This window comes from Vulpes vulpes, chromosome 7 (assembly GCF_048418805.1).
Source record: "Vulpes vulpes isolate BD-2025 chromosome 7, VulVul3, whole genome shotgun sequence".
NCBI lineage: Eukaryota > Metazoa > Chordata > Mammalia > Carnivora > Canidae > Vulpes > Vulpes vulpes.
This window is the reverse complement of record NC_132786.1, coordinates 8,914,746-8,933,944: the sequence shown is the minus strand read 5'-3', so window position 1 is coordinate 8,933,944 and position 19,199 is coordinate 8,914,746. Positions and strand designations below refer to the sequence as shown.

The 19,199-nt window shown below is 47.0% G+C and overlaps 1 protein-coding gene across 3 annotated transcripts; it reads left to right on the top strand.

Annotated features, from left to right (window-relative positions):
- The first annotated feature begins 983 nt into the window (after positions 1 to 983).
- Positions 984 to 18,043, top strand: RAB19 (RAB19, member RAS oncogene family). 3 transcript variants are annotated; one of them, XM_072762884.1, is made up of 4 exons: positions 984 to 2,994; positions 3,589 to 3,812; positions 6,713 to 6,896; positions 16,927 to 18,043. In XM_072762884.1, exons 2-4 carry the CDS (start codon positions 3,612 to 3,614, stop codon positions 17,193 to 17,195), a joined length of 654 nt encoding a protein of 217 aa, XP_072618985.1. In that variant the 5' UTR covers positions 984 to 2,994; positions 3,589 to 3,611; the 3' UTR covers positions 17,196 to 18,043. The 3 variants fall into 3 exon arrangements, with proteins under 3 accessions (XP_072618985.1, XP_072618986.1, XP_025837984.1); XM_072762885.1 differs by having other exon boundaries at positions 986 to 1,706; XM_025982199.2 differs by having other exon boundaries at positions 1,338 to 1,723.
- Positions 18,044 to 19,199: the final 1,156 nt, after the last annotated feature.

Below are 19,199 nucleotides of genomic sequence, written 5' to 3'. Positions count from 1 at the left end.
TCACACCCTGAGCCAGAAGCAGGACACTCAACCGCTGAGCCACCCAGGCGTCCCTAGACATTGTACTATTTGAATTCTACTTCTAGATGTTCTCTAAGCACCAGGGCTGAGTCAGTTGACTTTTTTTTTTTTTTTTGACTTTTTTTGACTTTTTTTTTTTAATTCCCCAGTAACTATTACCAGAAGAAGAAACCATTTTGACACCTAGCCTCACTGACATTAACATCTACCAGGTTTTATTTCCTGCCTCCTGCCCATACCGGGTGGGGGATCTTGCCCCATATTTCATTTTCAATTCACAGACAGATGACTGTGGCTTCCTGAATGACAATGTGCAACAGCAGCATTTGGCAGTGCCTTTTCTTTTCTTGCTCTACCTGCCAGCATTGGGCTTATTACTCAAAAGAGGGGTTCCTAAAGAGTGATGCATAAATGGAATATGGGTAAGAGAAGTTATAATTTAAAGGTTTTCTGAAAGAATCCTAGAAAGAAATGCTCTTGGAGAGTGAATAAATCCTCCTCGATTTCAGTGCTTCTCAATCTTTCTAGTCCTCAACCCAAAATGTAAGAGATACATTTTACATCACCTGCGTACATTCATGCATGGATACAACTGACCCAACCATTATACAAAACAGTACTTAGCCTCAACCGCATGAGATATACTCTGGAATTTTGTCCCACTTTCTTCTGTAAAAATGCTGGTTGCAAAAAAAAAAAAAAAATGCTGGTTGCAGGGGCACCTGGTTGTCTCAGTCGGTATTGCCAACGGACTCTCAGTTTCAAGGTTGTGAGTTAGAGGCCCACGTTAAGCATGGAACTGTCTTTAAAAAAAAAAAAAATTGCCACCCACAAAAATTGATTTCATGATTCCTTAATAGGTCTCAGCCCACAGTTTGAAAACATCATACCCATCTAAACATTTTATCAGTCTGGTATTTCCGTTTCGCACATTGTAGCGTAACTGCCTACACTTACACCCTACATTTCGGAGAAAATCTAGTCCCTGAGATCTGACAAGTGGTGACTCTTCCAGATTCTGCGAGAGCAAAACTTAAGGAAAACTCACCTCAGCCTTCTGCTTCTGCTGCCAACAGGAGACTGATAAACTCAAGGTTTTCCAGACCTAAAAATTAGCCTTTGTTCTGCAGTAGACTTTTTTGAGGGAGGGAAACAGGAATGTTTTCCAGCTCTCTCTTTCCGTGCAAGTTCAGAATTGTTTGGGGGTTTTGTTTTGGTTTTTCATCTTCTCTTGGGTCTCCTCCCTTCTCTCAGTGGCTCTTCAAAGAGAGTTGTTCAAGTCCACGAAACAATGGAATGACTCAAGACCCAGATCTGTAACCTCCTAGACCTTGCCGCCCTCTCAGCTAGCCGCCCCCCCCCAGCCAAACGAGGGACCCCAGGAAAAACTGGGGGCAAAGGATGCAAATAAGAAGGGGAGTAGAGAGAAGGAAGGGGGAGCTAGGCGGCTAGTCCTGTTCCTTCGGCTTTGCTGGGCTGCTGGGGAGTGCTGGCCAGCGCCTCACCTGTGCTGCGCCCCGGGGCTCGCGCTTTCCTTTCACTTTCTCAGGTCGCCAACCCCCAACACCTGGGGACCCAGCGACAGCTTCCACCGCGGCCCCGGTGAGGCGGGAGGAGGAAAGGCACACGGAGGACGGAAAGGGAAAAAACTAGGAGCATAAAGTAAACATTACCTGCAAGCAGAGGTGAGAGAGCGAGCCAGGTAAGCAACAGGTGAACCAGGAAGGTGGAAGCTACGGGATGCGGGATGGAGGGCACCTGCGGTGGGCACTGCTCATTTCTCCTGGGGGGGGGGGGGGGCCCTCAGGCCAAGGTAGCGAGGGCTTTTGTCCAAACCCTGAGCCTGAGAACTTACTTGGGGGAGGGGGAATGTGGAAGGAAGATTCTTGCTCAAGTTACAGTGATATGACACCGGAAGTGGAATGGCCTTTATTTGAAAAGCCAGAAGGGAAAGAGTGGTTTCGTTGTGTCTTTTGTTTGCTGGGTCATTTGCCATAGGTGACTTCAGAGGCGTCCAAGAGAGGTATGGGATACTTCTTCATCCATTTAAAGCTCAGGGTTTTCACACACGGTTATGAATCTGGGTGCTTTTTAAAATTGTGTGATGATACAGATTTGTCCTTTCCTGACTCTAGAGAAGACCAAAAAATGAAACTGAAAGAAATGGGGAAGGGTGTCATAAGGCAGGAGCAATGTGAAGCATGTCAAATTTAATCATCAAAGGGATAAGTTTCCATGTATTTTTATGAAACATTGGATGAGGAGACCCAACACAACGTCATGTGAAGAACAGTTGAAAGGCCCAGGGATATTTGCCTTGAGCGGATGTGCTTGCTGCCTCAAATATCTGATGGGCTGTCATGTGGAATAGGAATCTGCCAAGTGCTGGCACAGCACGAGGGGCAACAGATGGAAACCCCAGGGAGATAGAGTTCAACCCCATGTAAGTTAGAGTTGGACATGCCAAATGGATTTTTTTTCAGGAGACTGAATTCCTTGTAATCAAAGATATCAAAGCACAGGTGGATATTTAAGCAGAAATGCTGAGGTGGGAATGAAGTTTCAGGGGATTGTGTTGATCACTGTTCCCCAAACCCAGAGGGTCATCACAATCACCCACGGAGCGTGTGCCTGTGTGTGTGTGGTGTGTGCGTGCGTGTGTGCGTGTCTGTGTGTGTCTTTAAATATGTTTAGCAGATCTGGGATAGGCTCTAGGAATGTATCTTTCTAATTATCTCCTCTAGTTGGTTCTGACATAACCAGTTAGTTTGGAAAACACTATCTTTAGAAACGTTATTTCCCAGCCTATAGTAAAATATGTCAAAAAACACTTGAAAACCATAGTTTTCATTTTGGGTTGTTTTTTTTTTTAAGCGTATTTATTTTTAAGTAATTTCTACAGCCAACACGGGGCTTGAAGAACTCATGAACATGAGATCAAGAGTCACATGCTCTACGGACTGAGTCAGCCAGGTGCTCCACATAGTTTTCATCTTAAATATTCTCCAAATCCTAACTTCCTGGTCAAGAAAACCAGAAGAAAAAGGCCACGTCACTCTTCCCCAAACTGACTTCTCTGTCAAATCTTGTCGGTCCTTGTTGTTGGTTGCCTGGACGTTCTGTCTTCCACAGTTGGGGGGGTTTTCCTCCCCGTGTGAAGCGCAGACAGGATGACACCTAGGCATGACCTCCAGCTGATGGATGCCCGGAGGCTCGCCTCTGCCATCCTCTGGTTCTGGGCACTTGATAGAACATGGGGGATCTCTTGGCCTCAGTGACTAAGATTTTAGTGAATGCTGTCATCCAGTAGTGTTGCTTGTGTCCTGGGCCCAACAGAGAATGGCAGTTAAACTCTTCATTTCAAAGGAATGCCAACTCATGTAGGCAGGTGTGTGCCTGTGGGGGAGGTTCCCTCGCACCTGGCCAGTAATTAGTGTCTTTCTCCCACAAGAATGCAAGTCCTCTGAAGAAATAACCTCCCTTTCCCTCGTCCTGTCCTACATCCCGAGTGCCTAGAACAGTGCCTCATTCACTAAAGAGATGCTGGATTCCTTTTTTTCTTCCTAGGTCCGTTCTAGGTGGCAGGAGCCATGCAATTCTCCAGCTCATCCAGAGCAGCAGATGAGAATTTTGACTATTTGTTCAAGATTATCCTCATTGGGGACTCCAACGTGGGGAAGACGTGTGTGGTTCAGCATTTCAAATCTGGGGTCTACACAGAGACACAGCAGAACACGATTGGGGTGGACTTCACTGTGCGCTCCCTTGAGATTGATGGCAAGAAAGTAAAGGTCAGAAAGGCACAGGGTTGGCTCCTCTTCTCTTGGCTAGAGTGCTTGGGTTGTTGTTGTTGTTTTTTTTTTTTAAGATTTTATATATTTATTTGAGAGAGAGAGAGCATAAGCAGGGGGAGGGGCAGAGGGAGAAGTAGACTCCCCACTGGGCAGGGAGCCCTATGCAGGACTCCATCCCAGGACCCCGGGATCATGACCTGAGTCGAAGGCAGATGCCCAACCGAGTCACCCAGGTGCCCCTTAGCTAGAGTTCTTAACATCAAAACGCATCCCTGGGGAATAAAGGATTTAAATATAAAAGATGAAAGCATAAGAATACCAGAAAAAAAAATCATTAGAATATTTATCTTTATCATTGTGGAATGGAGAAATTACCCTTTTTAAAAAAATATTTTATTTATTTATTTGAGAGAGAGAGAGAGCACAAGCAGGGGTTGGGGGGTGCAGAGAGGGAGAGGGACAAGCAGACTCTCTGATGAGCATGGTGCCCAATGCAGGGCCGATCCCAGGACCCTGAGATCATGAACCAAGCTGAAAGCAGACACTTAACTGAGTCACCCAGGTGCCCCAGGAAATCAGCCTTTTAAGACAAGAACTCAGATGCCATGAAGGAAAATCACAACCATCTAAAGGCCAAATTTATTTATCTCTATATAATGTTATAAAGGTCATATTTCTACATTCACAAGAATACTGTAAACAAAATTTTAAAAAATGACAAACTGGAGAAAAATATTTGCAAATATGGAACTGACAAAAGGCTTATTTCTTTAATGTGAAAGAGCCACAATAGATATCTAAGAATAACAACCAAACACAAAAAGTAGGCAATCCACAGATTGTATGAAATTGCTATTTCATAGTAAGTTCGATAGAACTAGCTCAGAAATTTATGTCAAGTTGTAAAGGTGCCCATCCTTACTCATAATTTTAAAAGTGCAAATTTGAATAACAGTGAGAGACTTTTACCTATTTGATTAGAAAAGATCAGAAAGTGTTGGAGAAAATGTAAAGCACAATCTTGCTTCAGATCTTGACTAAGTAAAAACAACAGTAAAAAGAATTTTGGAGGTAATTAGGACAATTTTAACATATTAGATGATACCAGGAAGTTATTGAATAGCTGATTAGCAGTGATGGTGGCATTGTGCTTATGTAAGAAAATGTGCACTTTTGACACAAAGGAAGTGACATAAAGCCTGGGATTCACTTTAAAGTAACACCTTAAAGAAAACACAAGAGGCTAGATGAAGCAAGAGTACTGGAATCTTGATAATTATTGAGTCTAGGTGATGAATATATGAGGGTTCCTTGTTTTATTCTCTCTAGTTTTGGGTACGTTTACAATCTTTCTTTAAAAAATACGTTGTATAGGGGCGCCTGGCTGGCTCAGTCAGTGGAGCATGCAACTCATGATTTCAGGATCATGAGTTCAAGCCCCACACTGGGTGCAGAACTTACTTGATGAACTAATCAATTATTAATGAATACATTTTATAAACAGTGTGAGACAGTGAACAAACAGGTTCCCCCAGACATAGTGGGAGGGTGTACAAACAGATGCCCCCGTGGGATGGCCATTGAAAAGGCATTACTTGGGATCCCTGGGTGGCTCAGCGGTTGAGCACCTGCCTTCAGCCCAGGATGTGATCCTGAAGACCCCGGATCGAGTCCCATATCGAGCTCCCTGCATGGAGCCTGCTTCTCCCTCTGCCTGTGTCTCTGCCTCTCTCTCTCTCTCTCTCTCTCTCTCTCTCTCTGTGTGTCTCATGAATAAATAAATAAAATCTTTAAAAAAAGAAGAGAGAGAGAGAGAAGGGATTACTATTAAAGACACTCCTTAAAAAAAAAAAAAAAAAAAAAAAGACACTCCTAGACATAAACAGCTGAGTGGTCCTTTTTTTTTTTTTTTTAAGATTTTATTTATCCATTCATGATAAACATAGAGAGAGAGGCAGGCTCCATGCCAAGAGCCTGACGTGGGACTCGATCCCGGGACTCCAGGATCACGCCCTGGGCTGAAGGCAGGTGCTCAACCGCTGAGCCACCTAGGGATCCCTGAGTGGTCCTTTAAAATCAGAACAGTTCAGCCAGCGCCGGCACCTTGGGCAGGTTCAAAGGTAAATCCCAATATCTAGACAAAGGGATGTTGGAGGTTAAAAAACAAGATCAAGAGGGATCCCTGGGTGGCGCAGCGGTTTGGCGCCTGCCTTTGGCCCAGGGCGCGATCCTGGAGACCCGGGATCGAATCCCACATCAGGCTCCCGGTGCATGGAGCTTGCTTCTCCCTCCGCCTGTGTCTCTGCCTCAGTCTCTCTCTCTGTGACTATCATAAATAAATAAAAAATTTAAAAAAAAAAAAAAAAAAACAAGATCAAGAACACCAGACTCATAAATAAATAAAATCTTAAAAAAATGAAAATAAAAAATAAAGGGATGCCTGGGTGGCTCAGTGGTTGAACGTCTACCTTTGGCTCAGGGCCTGATCCTGAGGTCCTGGGATCAAGTCCCACATCAGGTTCCTGGCAGGGAGCCTGCTTCTCTCTCTGCCTGTGTCTCTGCCTCTCTCTGTGTGTCTCTCATGAATAAATCAATAAAATCTTTAAAAAAAAAAAATATATATATATATATATAAAACAGCAGACCCAAGACATTGGATACACCTCTCCAACTAAAGCATCCCTTAGATGGTGGCTCCAAACCTGAAAGCACACCCAAATCATCCTGAGGACCACACGGAAACACGGATCCCTGGGCCCCACTCCAGACCTACTGAATTGGGGTATCTCGAAGTGAGACCCAGGAACCTGCTGTTTCCAGACAGCTTAGGTGAGCAAGCTCTCGGCAGGCAGGCCTGGGAACCCCTGATGCGAACCCCCTTTCCTGCCCTTTTGCAGATGCAAGTGTGGGACACCGCAGGTCAGGAGCGCTTCCGGACCATCACTCAAAGCTACTACCGCAGTGCCCACGCGGCCATCATCGCCTACGACCTCACCCGACGGTCCACCTTCGAGTCTGTTCCTCACTGGATCCATGAGATAGAAAAATACGGAGCGGCAAACTTGGTCATTATGCTGATTGGTATGGCGTTTTCGAAGCATTTAGCTTTTCTGTCCTGTCCCCCTCTGCTGATGCTCAGCCTTTATATGCTTCTGACGGCAAGGGAACAGGGGATCCTAAACGTGCAGGCGGTGGACGGGACCTCGGAAAGCGTTTGGCTTAGAATTCCCATCAGATCCACTTGAGAATGGGGGTGGTGGGAAGGGATGCGAACTTGTTGATAATACAGATTCCAAGGCCCACCCTAGAGTGTCTCCTCCCGGAGACCTGGGATGGGGTCCGGGCTTCTCTATGAAGACATCCCCAACTGATTTGATGCAAACGTGTTAGACCACACGGGAAATACCCTGCAGTCTGAGGCTTACAGTATCAGATGGGCTTCAAATCCCCAAGGGAGCCACTCCGAGGCGGGTGACTGACTATCCGTGAATGACTCCCTACACCTGCTAGGACCCTAAGCCAACATATTTTTTTTAAAGATTTTATTTATTTATTCATGAGAGACACACACAGAGAGAGGCAGAGACACAGGCAGAGGGAGAAGCAGGCTCCCTGCAGGGAGACAAATGTGGGACTCGATCCCGGGTCTCCAAGATCACGCCCTAGGCTGCAGGCGGCGTTAAACCGCTGCGCCACAAGGGCTGCCCCCCTAAGCCAATCTTTTTTTTTTTTATAGTAAGTTTATTTTTTATTGGTGTTCAATTTGCCAACATACAGAATAACACCCAGTGCTCATCCCATCAACTGCCCCCCTCAGTGCCCGTCACCCCTAAGCCAATCTTAACGACAAACCACCATCAAAATTAGCAGCAACTTCAGCTGCACCAAGGAAACTGCCAGCTTAAGATGTGAGCCGTCCTACTGAACATTCAGACGGTGTAAGGTTTCCATCCCTTCTCTATAGTTTCAGTTTTGCAAACGGAGCTGCCTTTTCCTTCCTCCTGTCCACACGGCTATTAACCGAGTGGCTGCTAAATTTTGGCAAGATCGTTTAGGCCCTAGCTACTCAGAGTGTGGCCCACGGACCAGCAGTTACCAGCTGAGGTTTGTTAAAAAGTGCAAGCTCTCAGGCCCCATCCCAGGCTTAATAAATCAGAAGCTTCATTTTAAGAGGAAAAGACATTCATAGGCAAATGGAAGTTTGCACAGCACCAGCCTAGACAGCTAGCTGTGAGATTGACAAAGAGCTAAACGTATCGTGTTTAATGGCTTATTCATCCTCTGACAAGCATGGCCTAGCTCTGCGCCTGGCCACCCTCTGGGCCTTAGTTCCTGATCTATAAGATGTGACTAATACTTAATGGGTTGTAAAAATGTAATGAGATACTGTACATAAATTGCTTAGCATTGCCTGGAACCAGGTAAATGCTTACTAAACTATAGGATTTGTTCTAGGAAGTTTGTTTGAGGATCTGACTCATCTCTGTTCCAAAGAATTCAGGGCTTATGGTGAGGGGGCGACTTCCTAGGACCTAGGAGAAGCCAGAGGTTGAGCCCCAGCCAGAGCAGGAGCCAGTGGAGCCAGCCCCCCCTCTGACAAGCATCCTCCTCTCAGGACCTGGGCCCTGGGAATCAGCCTCCTTGCACTGTATTGTGTACCTGTTTTCCCTCCCTCAGAGCTGTTTCTCACTGCAGGAGTAGTGGGGGCTGCCCCCATTTACCCTGGAATCCTCACTCATGGAGTTTCTGACATCATCCGCCCCTCACTCTGGCCACAAACCTCATTCTCTCAGTATCCACTTGCTCACATTCCTCAGAAAGGGAATCCCACTGCCCCCGTTCCTTCTTTTCATGGCAAAGCATGACCCAGGCTGCTGGCCTACCCAAGGATGGGCGGGCCTGGGGCAAGGTGCCTACCTGACACCAAGCAGCAGGACCCCAGTGGAGAATCAGTCACGGGATGCGAAGCCTGGACTCGGGTGGGGCCCTAGAAGTCACTGGCGTGTGTAGCCCATTCATTATTACTGGCACATCTAGTCCATTCATTATTACTATCAGGATTCCAGAAAGGACGTTTTGCTTCATAGTTCGGCCCCTGTCCTATGCACAGACTTGAAGGGAATGCTGCTTTGGAACTCATGCTGCTCCTCCTAGCTTGAGAAACAAAGTCATTCCAAGAGCCTAGAGTGGCTGCCTCCTTCCTGCTGCATCAGATCAAAACCTTCAGATTCCATAGTCTATTGCCCAAGTAGATGCCCCTCCCCCTGGGTCCCCTCCTTTTCTCAGAGGGGCTTGTCCCACGTGGCAGACACCAGGAAAGAGGGATTAGCGAGGCTTCCCCCACGGAGGGCACCTTATCTCTCTGGGAGGAGTGAGGTGCCTCTCTCCTGTAGCTTCTCACCCCAAGACTCCCTTTGGGATCAGAAACTTTATTTTATTTTATTTTATTTTATTTTATTTTATTTTATTTTATTTATTCACGAGAGACACACAGAGAGGCAGAGACACAGGCAGAAAGAGAAGCAGGCTCCATGCAGGGAGCCTGACATGGGACTTGATCCTGGGACTCCAGGATCACTTCCTGGGCCGAAGGCGGCACCAAACCGCTGAGCCACCGGGCTGCCCCTGGAATCAGAAACTTTCATAATTTGACTTCTGGTATAAAGGATGCTTCTACAAGCAGAGTTCAGAGTTAGAGAAATAAACACTGACCCTGTAAAGACCCATATTTCTTCCCCATCAACCACTTCTGGGAAGCGCGAAGGAGGATGCTCACCGAGGGGTCCTGCATCCTTCAGGACAGCTGCTTCCTGAGGAGCAGGGCCCCAGCCCTGGGGTGTGAGGACCAGGAGGGTTGCTAGGAAGATGCTGATGACAAGTGACACAAAACACTTAGCCGACTCCGGGTGCAATTCTGAGCCCTCTCCTGAGTCACTGCGTGTAACTGGACTTTGGAGTCAGGTTTGGGTTTCGCTCTCCCTCTCTGCCCTTCTCCTCTGCACTTGGACTCATTACTCTCTCTAAATTTCCACTTCCTCCTCTACTAAACTGATACCTGCTGCAGGTGTGTTGTTGGGTTGGTGGCTACAGGAAGCACTTAGTGCGGTGCTAAGATCCCAGTGAGAAGCCGTTATTTCCTGGCGGAGCAGGTGAAGCTCCACTGTGCTGGCCAGAGGGGCTCCGAGGCCCACGGCCCACGAGGCGTAGCTCCCAGAGAAGGGGCACCCAAGGGTGAAAAATGTGCATCTCACTAATCACACTTGGGGTTTCCCCAGGAAGGGGGACTGGATCTCTTTTCCATTAAATTCCCGTGCTTCTCCCAATGAAGTAGTCCTTCCTCCAGGCCTGGAAGCTGCTCCAGGCCTGGAACTGCTCGCCCCCAGGCCCCCTCCCTTCTCAGCTCTCTTTGGAAGACAACGCCCTTTCTCCAAGGTGCTGGGCCTCCCTTGCTGACTCCCCCCAGCGCCCTCCTGAACTACTAGTTCCTCTGCCACAGACACAGATGGGGACAGGAGGCGGTAACAAATACTAAGATGTTGCAGGATTTCCCGGAAGCTCACAGCTATGGTGGTTTCATAGCCAGGTCTGTGGCTCCTCACAACCACCTCTGCCTCACTTTGTCACTGGTCCTAGAAATCCCCCCAAAGATGATCAGGATGTGCCAGTTTATGACGTGCCCAATCCCAAGGGCTGACATATCGGGTCCTCCTGTTTTCTCTCCGTGGCCTCCTCCCCTTAGTCAAGAAAAGTCAGCTGTGCTGCTCCCTCACAGAAGTGTCCTCGCCCCCTTACTCTATTTCTTTACACAAGGGTCTCTGTCTCTCTCACAAGTTTACTGCAGCCCCTCACAGACATTTACACAAATGTCAGAGAGAGGCTTGGGCACCGATTTATACTGCTCCTCCTCTCCGGCCATTTACAGGAAGATCAGCCCCCCCCAACTTGGGGTCCCTCTGTTTCAAATCCCCGGTGGCCCCCATTGCCCTCAAGAGAGCATACAAATTCCCGCGCACAACAGACAAGTGCCCTCCCTGCTTTCCTCCCGGAGAAGGCTGGCTCTTACCCTTTGCTCATCCCTTCTGCTGTTTGTGACCTCCTGGCTCTTGGTACTCTCCATCAGAGTGAGGTGTTCAGGAGCCAGCTTCCTGTTATGGGCTATACAGGGTGTTCTCCTAACTTCCCTGGGCACCTGCTGTGTGACCCCTTAGGACTTCAGGCAGACCTTCCCCTTAAACTGCCGTTGTATTTCCAGGTCCACGGTCTCTCAGCAAAAGCTCTCTGTGCCTAAGATATAGGCGTTCAGAATTTGTCAGGTCTTGGGAGAATGTGTTCTATGTTACACAACACCCTCAGCAGGTCTGGGCCAACCCCCCCCCCCCCCAGGTCAAATGCATGAGTGTTTATACAGTGCACTGAAACGTGTGAATGGTCATACGAAGCAGGGTGAATGAAAACTTCAGATGCCAGTTTAAGGCAGACTTTACTGTCAAAGGAATTACCAGAAAACCAGAGTTTCTGAGCTTTTAGGATTTAGGAAATGTGGACCAGGGATTATATGCCTGTACTTCTACCAACTGTTACCATTCACCTGGTCCTTGACGTATATTATTTCATGGCCTATCTTGGATCAGAAAATTCTGGTACAGTTATTTTTTTTAAGATTTTATTTATTTATTTATTCATGAGAGATACAGAGAGAGTTAGAGACACAGGTAGAGGGAGAAGCAGGCTCCCTGCAGGGAGCCCGATGGGGGACTCGATGGGGGACTTGATCCTGGGACTCCAGGATCACACCCTGAGTTGAAGGCAGATGCCCAACCTCTGAGCCACCCGGGGGTCCCCTGGTAGTTACTGAACTGTGTGTGTGTCTTGTCTCCTTGACAAGATGAAGAACTCCTGCGTTCAGGGCAGGGCCATCTCACTGGGCGCCCAACACGCAGCACTTAGCAAGCGAGGACTCAGATTGCAAGTGGCAAACACACGGTTTCTCTCCCTTCCACTGGGTGTCCGGCTCGTCCTGAGGTGTGCGGCCCCCAGCTGTGCAGAGGCTAGGCAGTGGACAGTCAGTGCTCTAACCTGCTGTGGCGATGGGGCAGGTTAGGGGAGCAGATCATAAAAGGCAGACCGAGGGCAATCAAACCCAGAACCCACAGCTCAAAGTGAGGGATGCCCAGGGCAGACCCGACTCCCAGCTCAGGGACTCCCACTCCTACATCCCTCCCCCACCAAGGGGCTCTCACATCTTCCTTCCAGAAGCAGAGCCCCGGCGGAGCTTAAGCCTCCCTGGCTGAAACTATGCATGCAGCCGTCTTGAAGATGTGTACCTGGGTTAGTTCGCAGTGGCTGCTGTCATAAATAGCATAAACGGAGCAGCTTGAAATCGTGGGCAGGTGTTCTCTCTCAATCCTGGAGGCCAGAAATCAACTCAGAATCTCTAGGCCCAAATCAAGGCTCTGGGGGCTCTAGAGGAGACTCTGCTCTTGGCCTCTTCCAGCTTCTGGCGGCTGCCACCATTCTTTGTTGTGGCCACAACACCCAGCGTGCACGTCCTTCTTCACCTCACTTCCTCTGTGTGTGTAAAGTCTCCCCCCACCCTGCTCATCAGGATCCATGTGGCTGTATTTGGGGCCCATCCGGTTAATCCAGGTTTCTCTCCCCATCTTGAGATTCTTCATAACATCTGCAAAGACCAGAGATTAGAACCTAGTGTCTTTGGGAGTCAGTTTTCAGCCCACCACCGTAAAAGCAGGCAGGCAGCGTCTCAGACTGAACACAGTTGGAAGGAAGATTCCTCTGGCCCTGAGCCAACGTGGCCTGACAGAGGGACAGAGTCCTGCAGCCTGTGGCCTGGGTCTGCATGAGCCACCCTCTGGCCTGGGGCCTCCGCACTGGCCAGCGGGGACAGAGGGCAGCAGCCGGACTGCCGTTAGCTGTGCTCCCTGTGGTCACTTCTCACCAACAAGGCCTGAGCCCTTTGTCAGCGATGTGTGTTACAAACACGTTTTTTATCCTGTGGGTGGCTGTGTCACTCTCCTGATGGTGTATTTGTTTTCTGAGATTTTAGTTTGAGGGCACGTGGTTGGCTCAGTCAGTTAAGCGTCTAACTCTTGATCTCAGCTCAGGTCTGGATCTCAAGGTCGTGAGTTCAAGTTCTGCATTGGACTCCACACTGAGCGCAGAGCCTACTTAAAAATTTTGGGGGGTGGGCAGCCCCGGTGGTGAAGCGGTTTAGCGCCACCTACAGCCCAGGGTGTGATCCTGGGGACCCGGGATCAAGTCCCACATCAGGCTCCTTGCATGGAGCCTGCTTCTCCCTCTGCCTGTGTCTCTGCCTCTCTCTCTCTCTCTCTGTGTGTCTCTCATGAATAAATAAATAAAATATTTTTTAAAAATTTTTTTAATTTTTAAGTAATCTCTACACCCAATATGGGGCTCAAAAAAATTTTTTTAAGATTTTATTTATTTATTCATGAAAGACACAGAGAGAGAGGCAGAGGGAGAATCAGGCTCCATGCAGGAAGCCTGATGTGGGACTCGATCCCGGGACTCCAGGATCATGCCCTGGGCCAAAGGCAGATGCTCAACCACTGAGCCACCCAGGCATCCCGTGGGGCTCAAATTTACAATCCGGAGACCATGAGTCACATACTTTACCGACTAAGCCAGCCAGGCACCCCTAAATAAATATATATTTTTAAATATTTTATTTATTTGTTTGTTTATTTGTTTGTTTATTTGAGAGAGAGAGCTTTACTTATTTATTTATCTATTTATTTGAGAGAGAGAGAGCATGAGCAGAAGGAGGAGCAGAAGGACAAGTCACTCCGCACAGAGCATGGAGCCCGACATGGGGCTTGATCTCACAACCCCAAGACCATGACTCGAGCTGAAATCAAGAGTTGCCCACTTAACCAACTAAGCCACCCAGATGCCCCCAAATAGACATTTTCAATTTCAATGTATTTCAATACATCCATCTCTTCCTTAATGATTATTATTTCCTGTATCCTATTGAGGAAGTTCTCCCCTAATCAAAGTCATCAAGATACTCTTAAATATTGCCTTTTGGAGCAAATTTTCCTTCTTTTTCTTTCTTTCTTTCTTTCTTTCTTTCTTTCTTTCTTTCTTTCTTTCTTTCTTTCAAGATTTTATTTATTTATTCATAAGAAACACAGAGAGAGAGGCAGAGACACAGGCAGAAGGAGAAGCAGGCTCCATGCAGGCAGCCTGATGCGGAACTCTATCCCAGGACCCTGGAATCCTGCCCTGAGCCAAAGGCAGGTGCTCAACCACTGAGCCACCCAGGTGCCCCTCTTTTCTTTTCTTTTCTTTTTTTATTTTCTTTTCTTTTTTTTCTTTTCTTTTCTTTTCTTTTCTTTGTTTTCTTTTCTTTTTCTTTCTTTCTTTTCTTTCTTTCTTTCTTTCTTTCTTTCTTTCTTTCTTCCTTTCTTTCTTCCCTCTCTCTCTCTCTCTTCCTTCCCCTCTTCCTTCTCCCCTCCTCCTCCTCCCTCTCTTTTAATTTACTGTGACTTTTACCTTCATATCTGCAATCTACTCAGAACTGATTTTGATGTGCAGTGGGGTGTATGGACCACATCCTTGTAATTTTTCATATAAAGAGCTAATTGCACCAGGGCTATTTACTAAAAAGTCAACCTTTCCCACTGCTCTGTGATACCATCTTTCTGTAAAAGGTACATGTATCTGTGAACTTGTTTTTGAGCTTTTAGTCTACTCTGCTGATCTATTTCATTTGTTCTCCTGTGGGGCACAAGTGCTTCGGACACCACCACGGCTTGTGTCCTCCAAAGGACCAGATATACAGTGTATCTACGGTACTAAATTTTCTTTTTTTTTTTTTTTTTGGTACTAAATTTTCATGAGATCTATATACAAATGTTCATAGCCACTCTATCATAATAGCTGAAAACTAGAATCAACTCCATTTCTTCAAATGGATGGACACTTAAACTCTGGTCCACTCATACCACGAACTATCACCCTGCAGTAAGAGGAATAAATTACCAACACATACTTGGATGGATCTCAAGGGAATTACCCTGAGTGAAAAAAGACAATCTCAAAAGGTGACACCCTGTATGACTCCATCTCTGTGACATTCCTGAAATAACAAAATTGTGGTGATGGAGAATGGATTCATGCTTGGGGGTTAGAAGTGATGGGAGGTTGCAAAGCAATGGCATGAAGGAGCGCTCTGTGTGATGGAACTGTTCTGTATCTTGGCTGCAGTGGTGGGTGGAGGGATGTACACATGTGATAAAATCACACACGATTTTACACGTGCACACACACTCCTTTGCAGGAGTGCACTGTGTAACTGCTGAAATCTGCAGAGGCTTTGTGGGATGTGCCAATGTTCATTTCCTGATTTTGAAGTCGGACTATAGTTACCCAAGAGGTTACCCATGAGGAAGTAGGGGGAGCGGTACTTGAGATCTCCCTGAAGCACCTCCTTCAAACACCTGTGAGTCTGTAATTGTTTCAAAATTAAACGTTTTAAAGGCTTTCATGGTGGGGAGGGTTAATTATGGGGAAAAGGGATCTAAAAAGGCTCCTTTAGGGGAAAAAAACAAGCTGAGAAACACCAGTCTGGCCTGTCTTAATTACTGTAGCTTTGTAATCAATCCTGATGTCTAGTGGAACAGACCCCGTAGGAGAACAATTTTACCTTGAGATTCCTGCCTCAGAGGAATCAAAGTCCGATGACTGGATGAGTGTGGGGTTGAAGTGGAAAAGCAAGAGAGATGGGTCACTTTTCCTTCTGTAACCAGTCCTGGGCGAGGCTCACAAAACCCCTCACTGAGCTTTCTTTTCTTTCTCTTCCTTTCTTCCTTTCTTTCTTTCTTTTCTGAATATTTAATTTATTTATTCATGAGAGACACAGAGAGAGGGAGACACACAGGCAGAGGGAGAAGCAGGCTCCATGCAGGGAGCCAAGGTGGGACTCGATCCCGGGACTCCAGGATCATGCCCTGGGCTAAAGGCAGATGCTCAACCACTGAGCCACCCAGGTGCCCCCCTCACTGAACTCTGGGGTAACTTGGAATGTTCTATAACTCTGAGGGGAATAACAATAGTTACAGCATGAACTGCACACTCACAGTCCGCATCCTATTGTATGTAAGGGATAGCTAAATCCTGCATTTTCCATTCTATGTCTTCAATCCAGCAAGTCCTCATCACCATCTCCTCAGCTAGACCCCCTCCCATCACAGTTTCCAACACTTTGTGGTTTGGAAAAGAGTGGAAAGAGAAACAAGATTGGAAGGAAGAAGAGAGAAGATCAAGAGACTCCCTCTGGCACAGTCTTTACCTTGTTAGACCCAGAAGGAATGACAGCCCCTCCCTCCAACACGGAGGCTCCACCTGTCTCTGCCAGTAAAGCACACACCCCCCACCCCCTTCTCACGGCTCCTAAAGATCACATTTGATCTTTTTTTTTTTTTTTTTACATTTGATCATTTGATAGTGATTTAAGACAGCAGCTCTGTTTCCATCCACCAGCGGTTTCATTTTCAGTAAATCTGCCCACAATTGCTGTTTATGATTGAATCATATGTGAATATTGCCCAATGAAAATGTTTCTTTTTTAAAAATTTTTTAAAGATTTTATTTATTCATGAGAAACACAGAGAGAGACGCAGAGACACAGGCAGAGGGAGAAGCAGGCTCCCTGCAGGGAGCCCGATACAGAACTTGATTCTGGAGGACCCCGGGATCACACCCTGAGCCGAAGGCAGGTGCTCAACCCACTGAGCCACCGAGGCACCTGAAAATATTTCTTTTAAAGGTTCATTCAAAAAAACCAAACAGGGGATCCCTGAGTGGCTCAGCGGTTTGGCGCCTCCCTTGGGCCCAGGGCGTGATCCTAGAGTCTGGGCATCGAGTCCCGCGTTATTGGGCTCCTTGCGTGGGGCCTGCTTCTCCCTTTGCCTGTCTCAATCTCTCTCTCTCTCTCTCTCTCTCTCTCTCTCTGTGTGTGTCTCTCATGAATAAATAAATAAAATCTTGAAAAATATATAACAAGCAAAACAAAACAAAGACCAGATTCAGTTTCTCAGTGGAATATTTGCTTCTCTCTCCCTCCCAGGGAACAAATGTGACCTGTGGGAAAAGCGGCACGTCCTGTTTGAGGATGCCTGCACCCTGGCTGAGAAATACGGCCTCCTTGCTGTGTTAGAGACATCTGCCAAGGAGTCTAAGAACGTAGACGAGGTCTTCACGCTGATGGCCAGGGAGCTGATCGCCCGCAACAGCCTGCACTTACTTGGGGAGCGCACTCTGGACAGCCCGGCCCCGGATTCCAGGCCCATCGTTCTGGCCCAGGGCCCGAAGGAGAAGACCCACTGCATGTGCTGAATATGTTCACGAGGCCGGTTGCACCCACCGGTGCCGCCTCTGACACCCAAGGCAGCTGGGTACCCTGCTGTCCACCACCTTGCATCTCAGACCAAAGCCCAGACTTGCGCTGGTCCTTAACCCTTCCCGCCCCATAGGGAGCAGTTTGCCTCGATTCACAGCAGAGGCCAGACCTGCGGACTCAGCGAAGCGACACCACTGTTTCCCTCCATTCTGCTGATTCTGCTTAGGACTCGGGGCGCAGGGGTAGGAAGACGGGTCTGCTCCTCGTTGTCCTTCCATTTGGTCTCCCCAACCCTTCAACCATTTTCTACTGAATTTTGCTTCTCGCTGGAAGAAGAGGGTAGTGAAGGAAAGAATAAAGGAGGAATATCGAGAGAGGGGAGAGGATGTTTAGAACATTCCAGCTCAGGCAGGAGGGATGGGAAAAAGGTCTGCAGTGATAAACTGTTAACTGTTGTTACCTTTTGCTTCCTGATAGTCACACCTCAGGTCTTTTGTTTGGGGAGCAAAGCCTTTCACATAAAGACCATAAATACTGTCTTGCCAAATGGTCAAGAGCCATGTGATGGAGACAGAGGTGGATCTCTCTTTATCCTAGTTGGGCTGATGTGACCACCCTCCTGGAATGTGGGAGATGCCTACGATTTCTTTCTAAAATACCAGATTAAAAAAATAATAATAAAAAAATACCAGATTATCTGCTGGATAAAAACTCACTTCTGAATTGAAATTCAGTTGGCTCAGAGATGAATATCAAGCCAGTATTGACCTCACTGTGTGGCCTGTGTGTGTGTGCCGTGTATCCTCCAGAACCTGTGAGTAATAAACATTGTTTTTTCAAAGTTCCCCGATGGTTGTTGCTGAGGCACATCTTGTAATCATAAGAACCACAAGGGCGGGTCCAACCGCAGCAAAGGCTCTGAATCAGGAGAGGTCTGTGTGGACTCACCTCTCAGTACTATGGATAGGCTGAGACCAGCACAAAACAGGTAGCCACTAACCATGTGTGTGGCTCCTGAGTACTTGAAATGAGGCTAATTCAAGTTGGAGATGAGCTCTTAGTGTAAAATACACACCAGATTTTGAACACTTAGTACAAAAAAAAAAAGTTTAAGGAGTCTTAACAATAATTTTATATTGATTATATTTTATAATGTTATTTTATTTTATTAAAGACTTTATTTATTTATTTATTTATTTATTTATTTATTTAAGAGAGAGAGACAGGAGAGAGAGCACAGAGGAAGAGGGAGAAGCAGACTCTGCTGAGCAGGGAGCCTGACCAGGAGCTCAATCCCAGGACCCTGGGATCACAACCTGAGCTAAAGGCAGGCGCTTAACCAACTGAACCACCCAGGAGTCCCTGAAATGATATTTTGGATAAATTAGGTTAAAAAACATATTATTAACATTTCACCTGCTTGGTTTTCTTTTTTACTTTTTAAATGTGGCTACTAGAAATATTCAAATTACATTTGCGGCTCACACCATAGATCTATCAGACAGTACAGTAAAGCAATGCTCCTCAAAGCGTAGTTCACCAACCAGACATATAAGAGTGGCAGGGGGACACTTGTTACGGATTCTTGAGGCCCCTCAGTGACGGACAGAATCAGAATCTTTTCACAAATCCACATCCACCCAAGCCTGCCCGGTGCTTCTTCCCCACACTGAAACTTTCAGATGCCTAATGTGCAGAGGCTGGGGGCTTAGGAGGGAGATCATAGAGAATTAATCACATTTTCATTCATTGCACTTTATATTTCTTGTTGAAATAAGCCACCTACCTTTAGGAAACATGAGGGGAAATCTCACTACACGCCACACAATGAACGCATCATAGCGGATTGACCTTTTTCATCTGCAAGTGAGTGCTCTAAAGGAAGGGTGAGGCCCAGTCGAATCTCACAGGCTGATGGAGAATAATCCCTACTAAGCCATGATTTTCAGAGGAGGCGGGCAGCCCGGGTGGCCCAGTGGTTTAGTGCCGCCTTCAGCCCA

Bases quoted from the DNA above. Each gene is read 5' to 3' on its own strand.
- RAB19 (XM_072762884.1), top strand. From the start codon at position 3,612: ATGCAATTCTCCAGCTCATCCAGAGCAGCAGATGAGAATTTTGACTAT. The intron at 3,813-6,712 runs GTCAGAAAGGCA...GCCCTTTTGCAG, and splicing joins TTGATGGCAAGAAAGTAAAG to ATGCAAGTGTGGGACACCGC. The intron at 6,897-16,926 runs GTATGGCGTTTT...TCTCCCTCCCAG, and splicing joins CTTGGTCATTATGCTGATTG to GGAACAAATGTGACCTGTGG.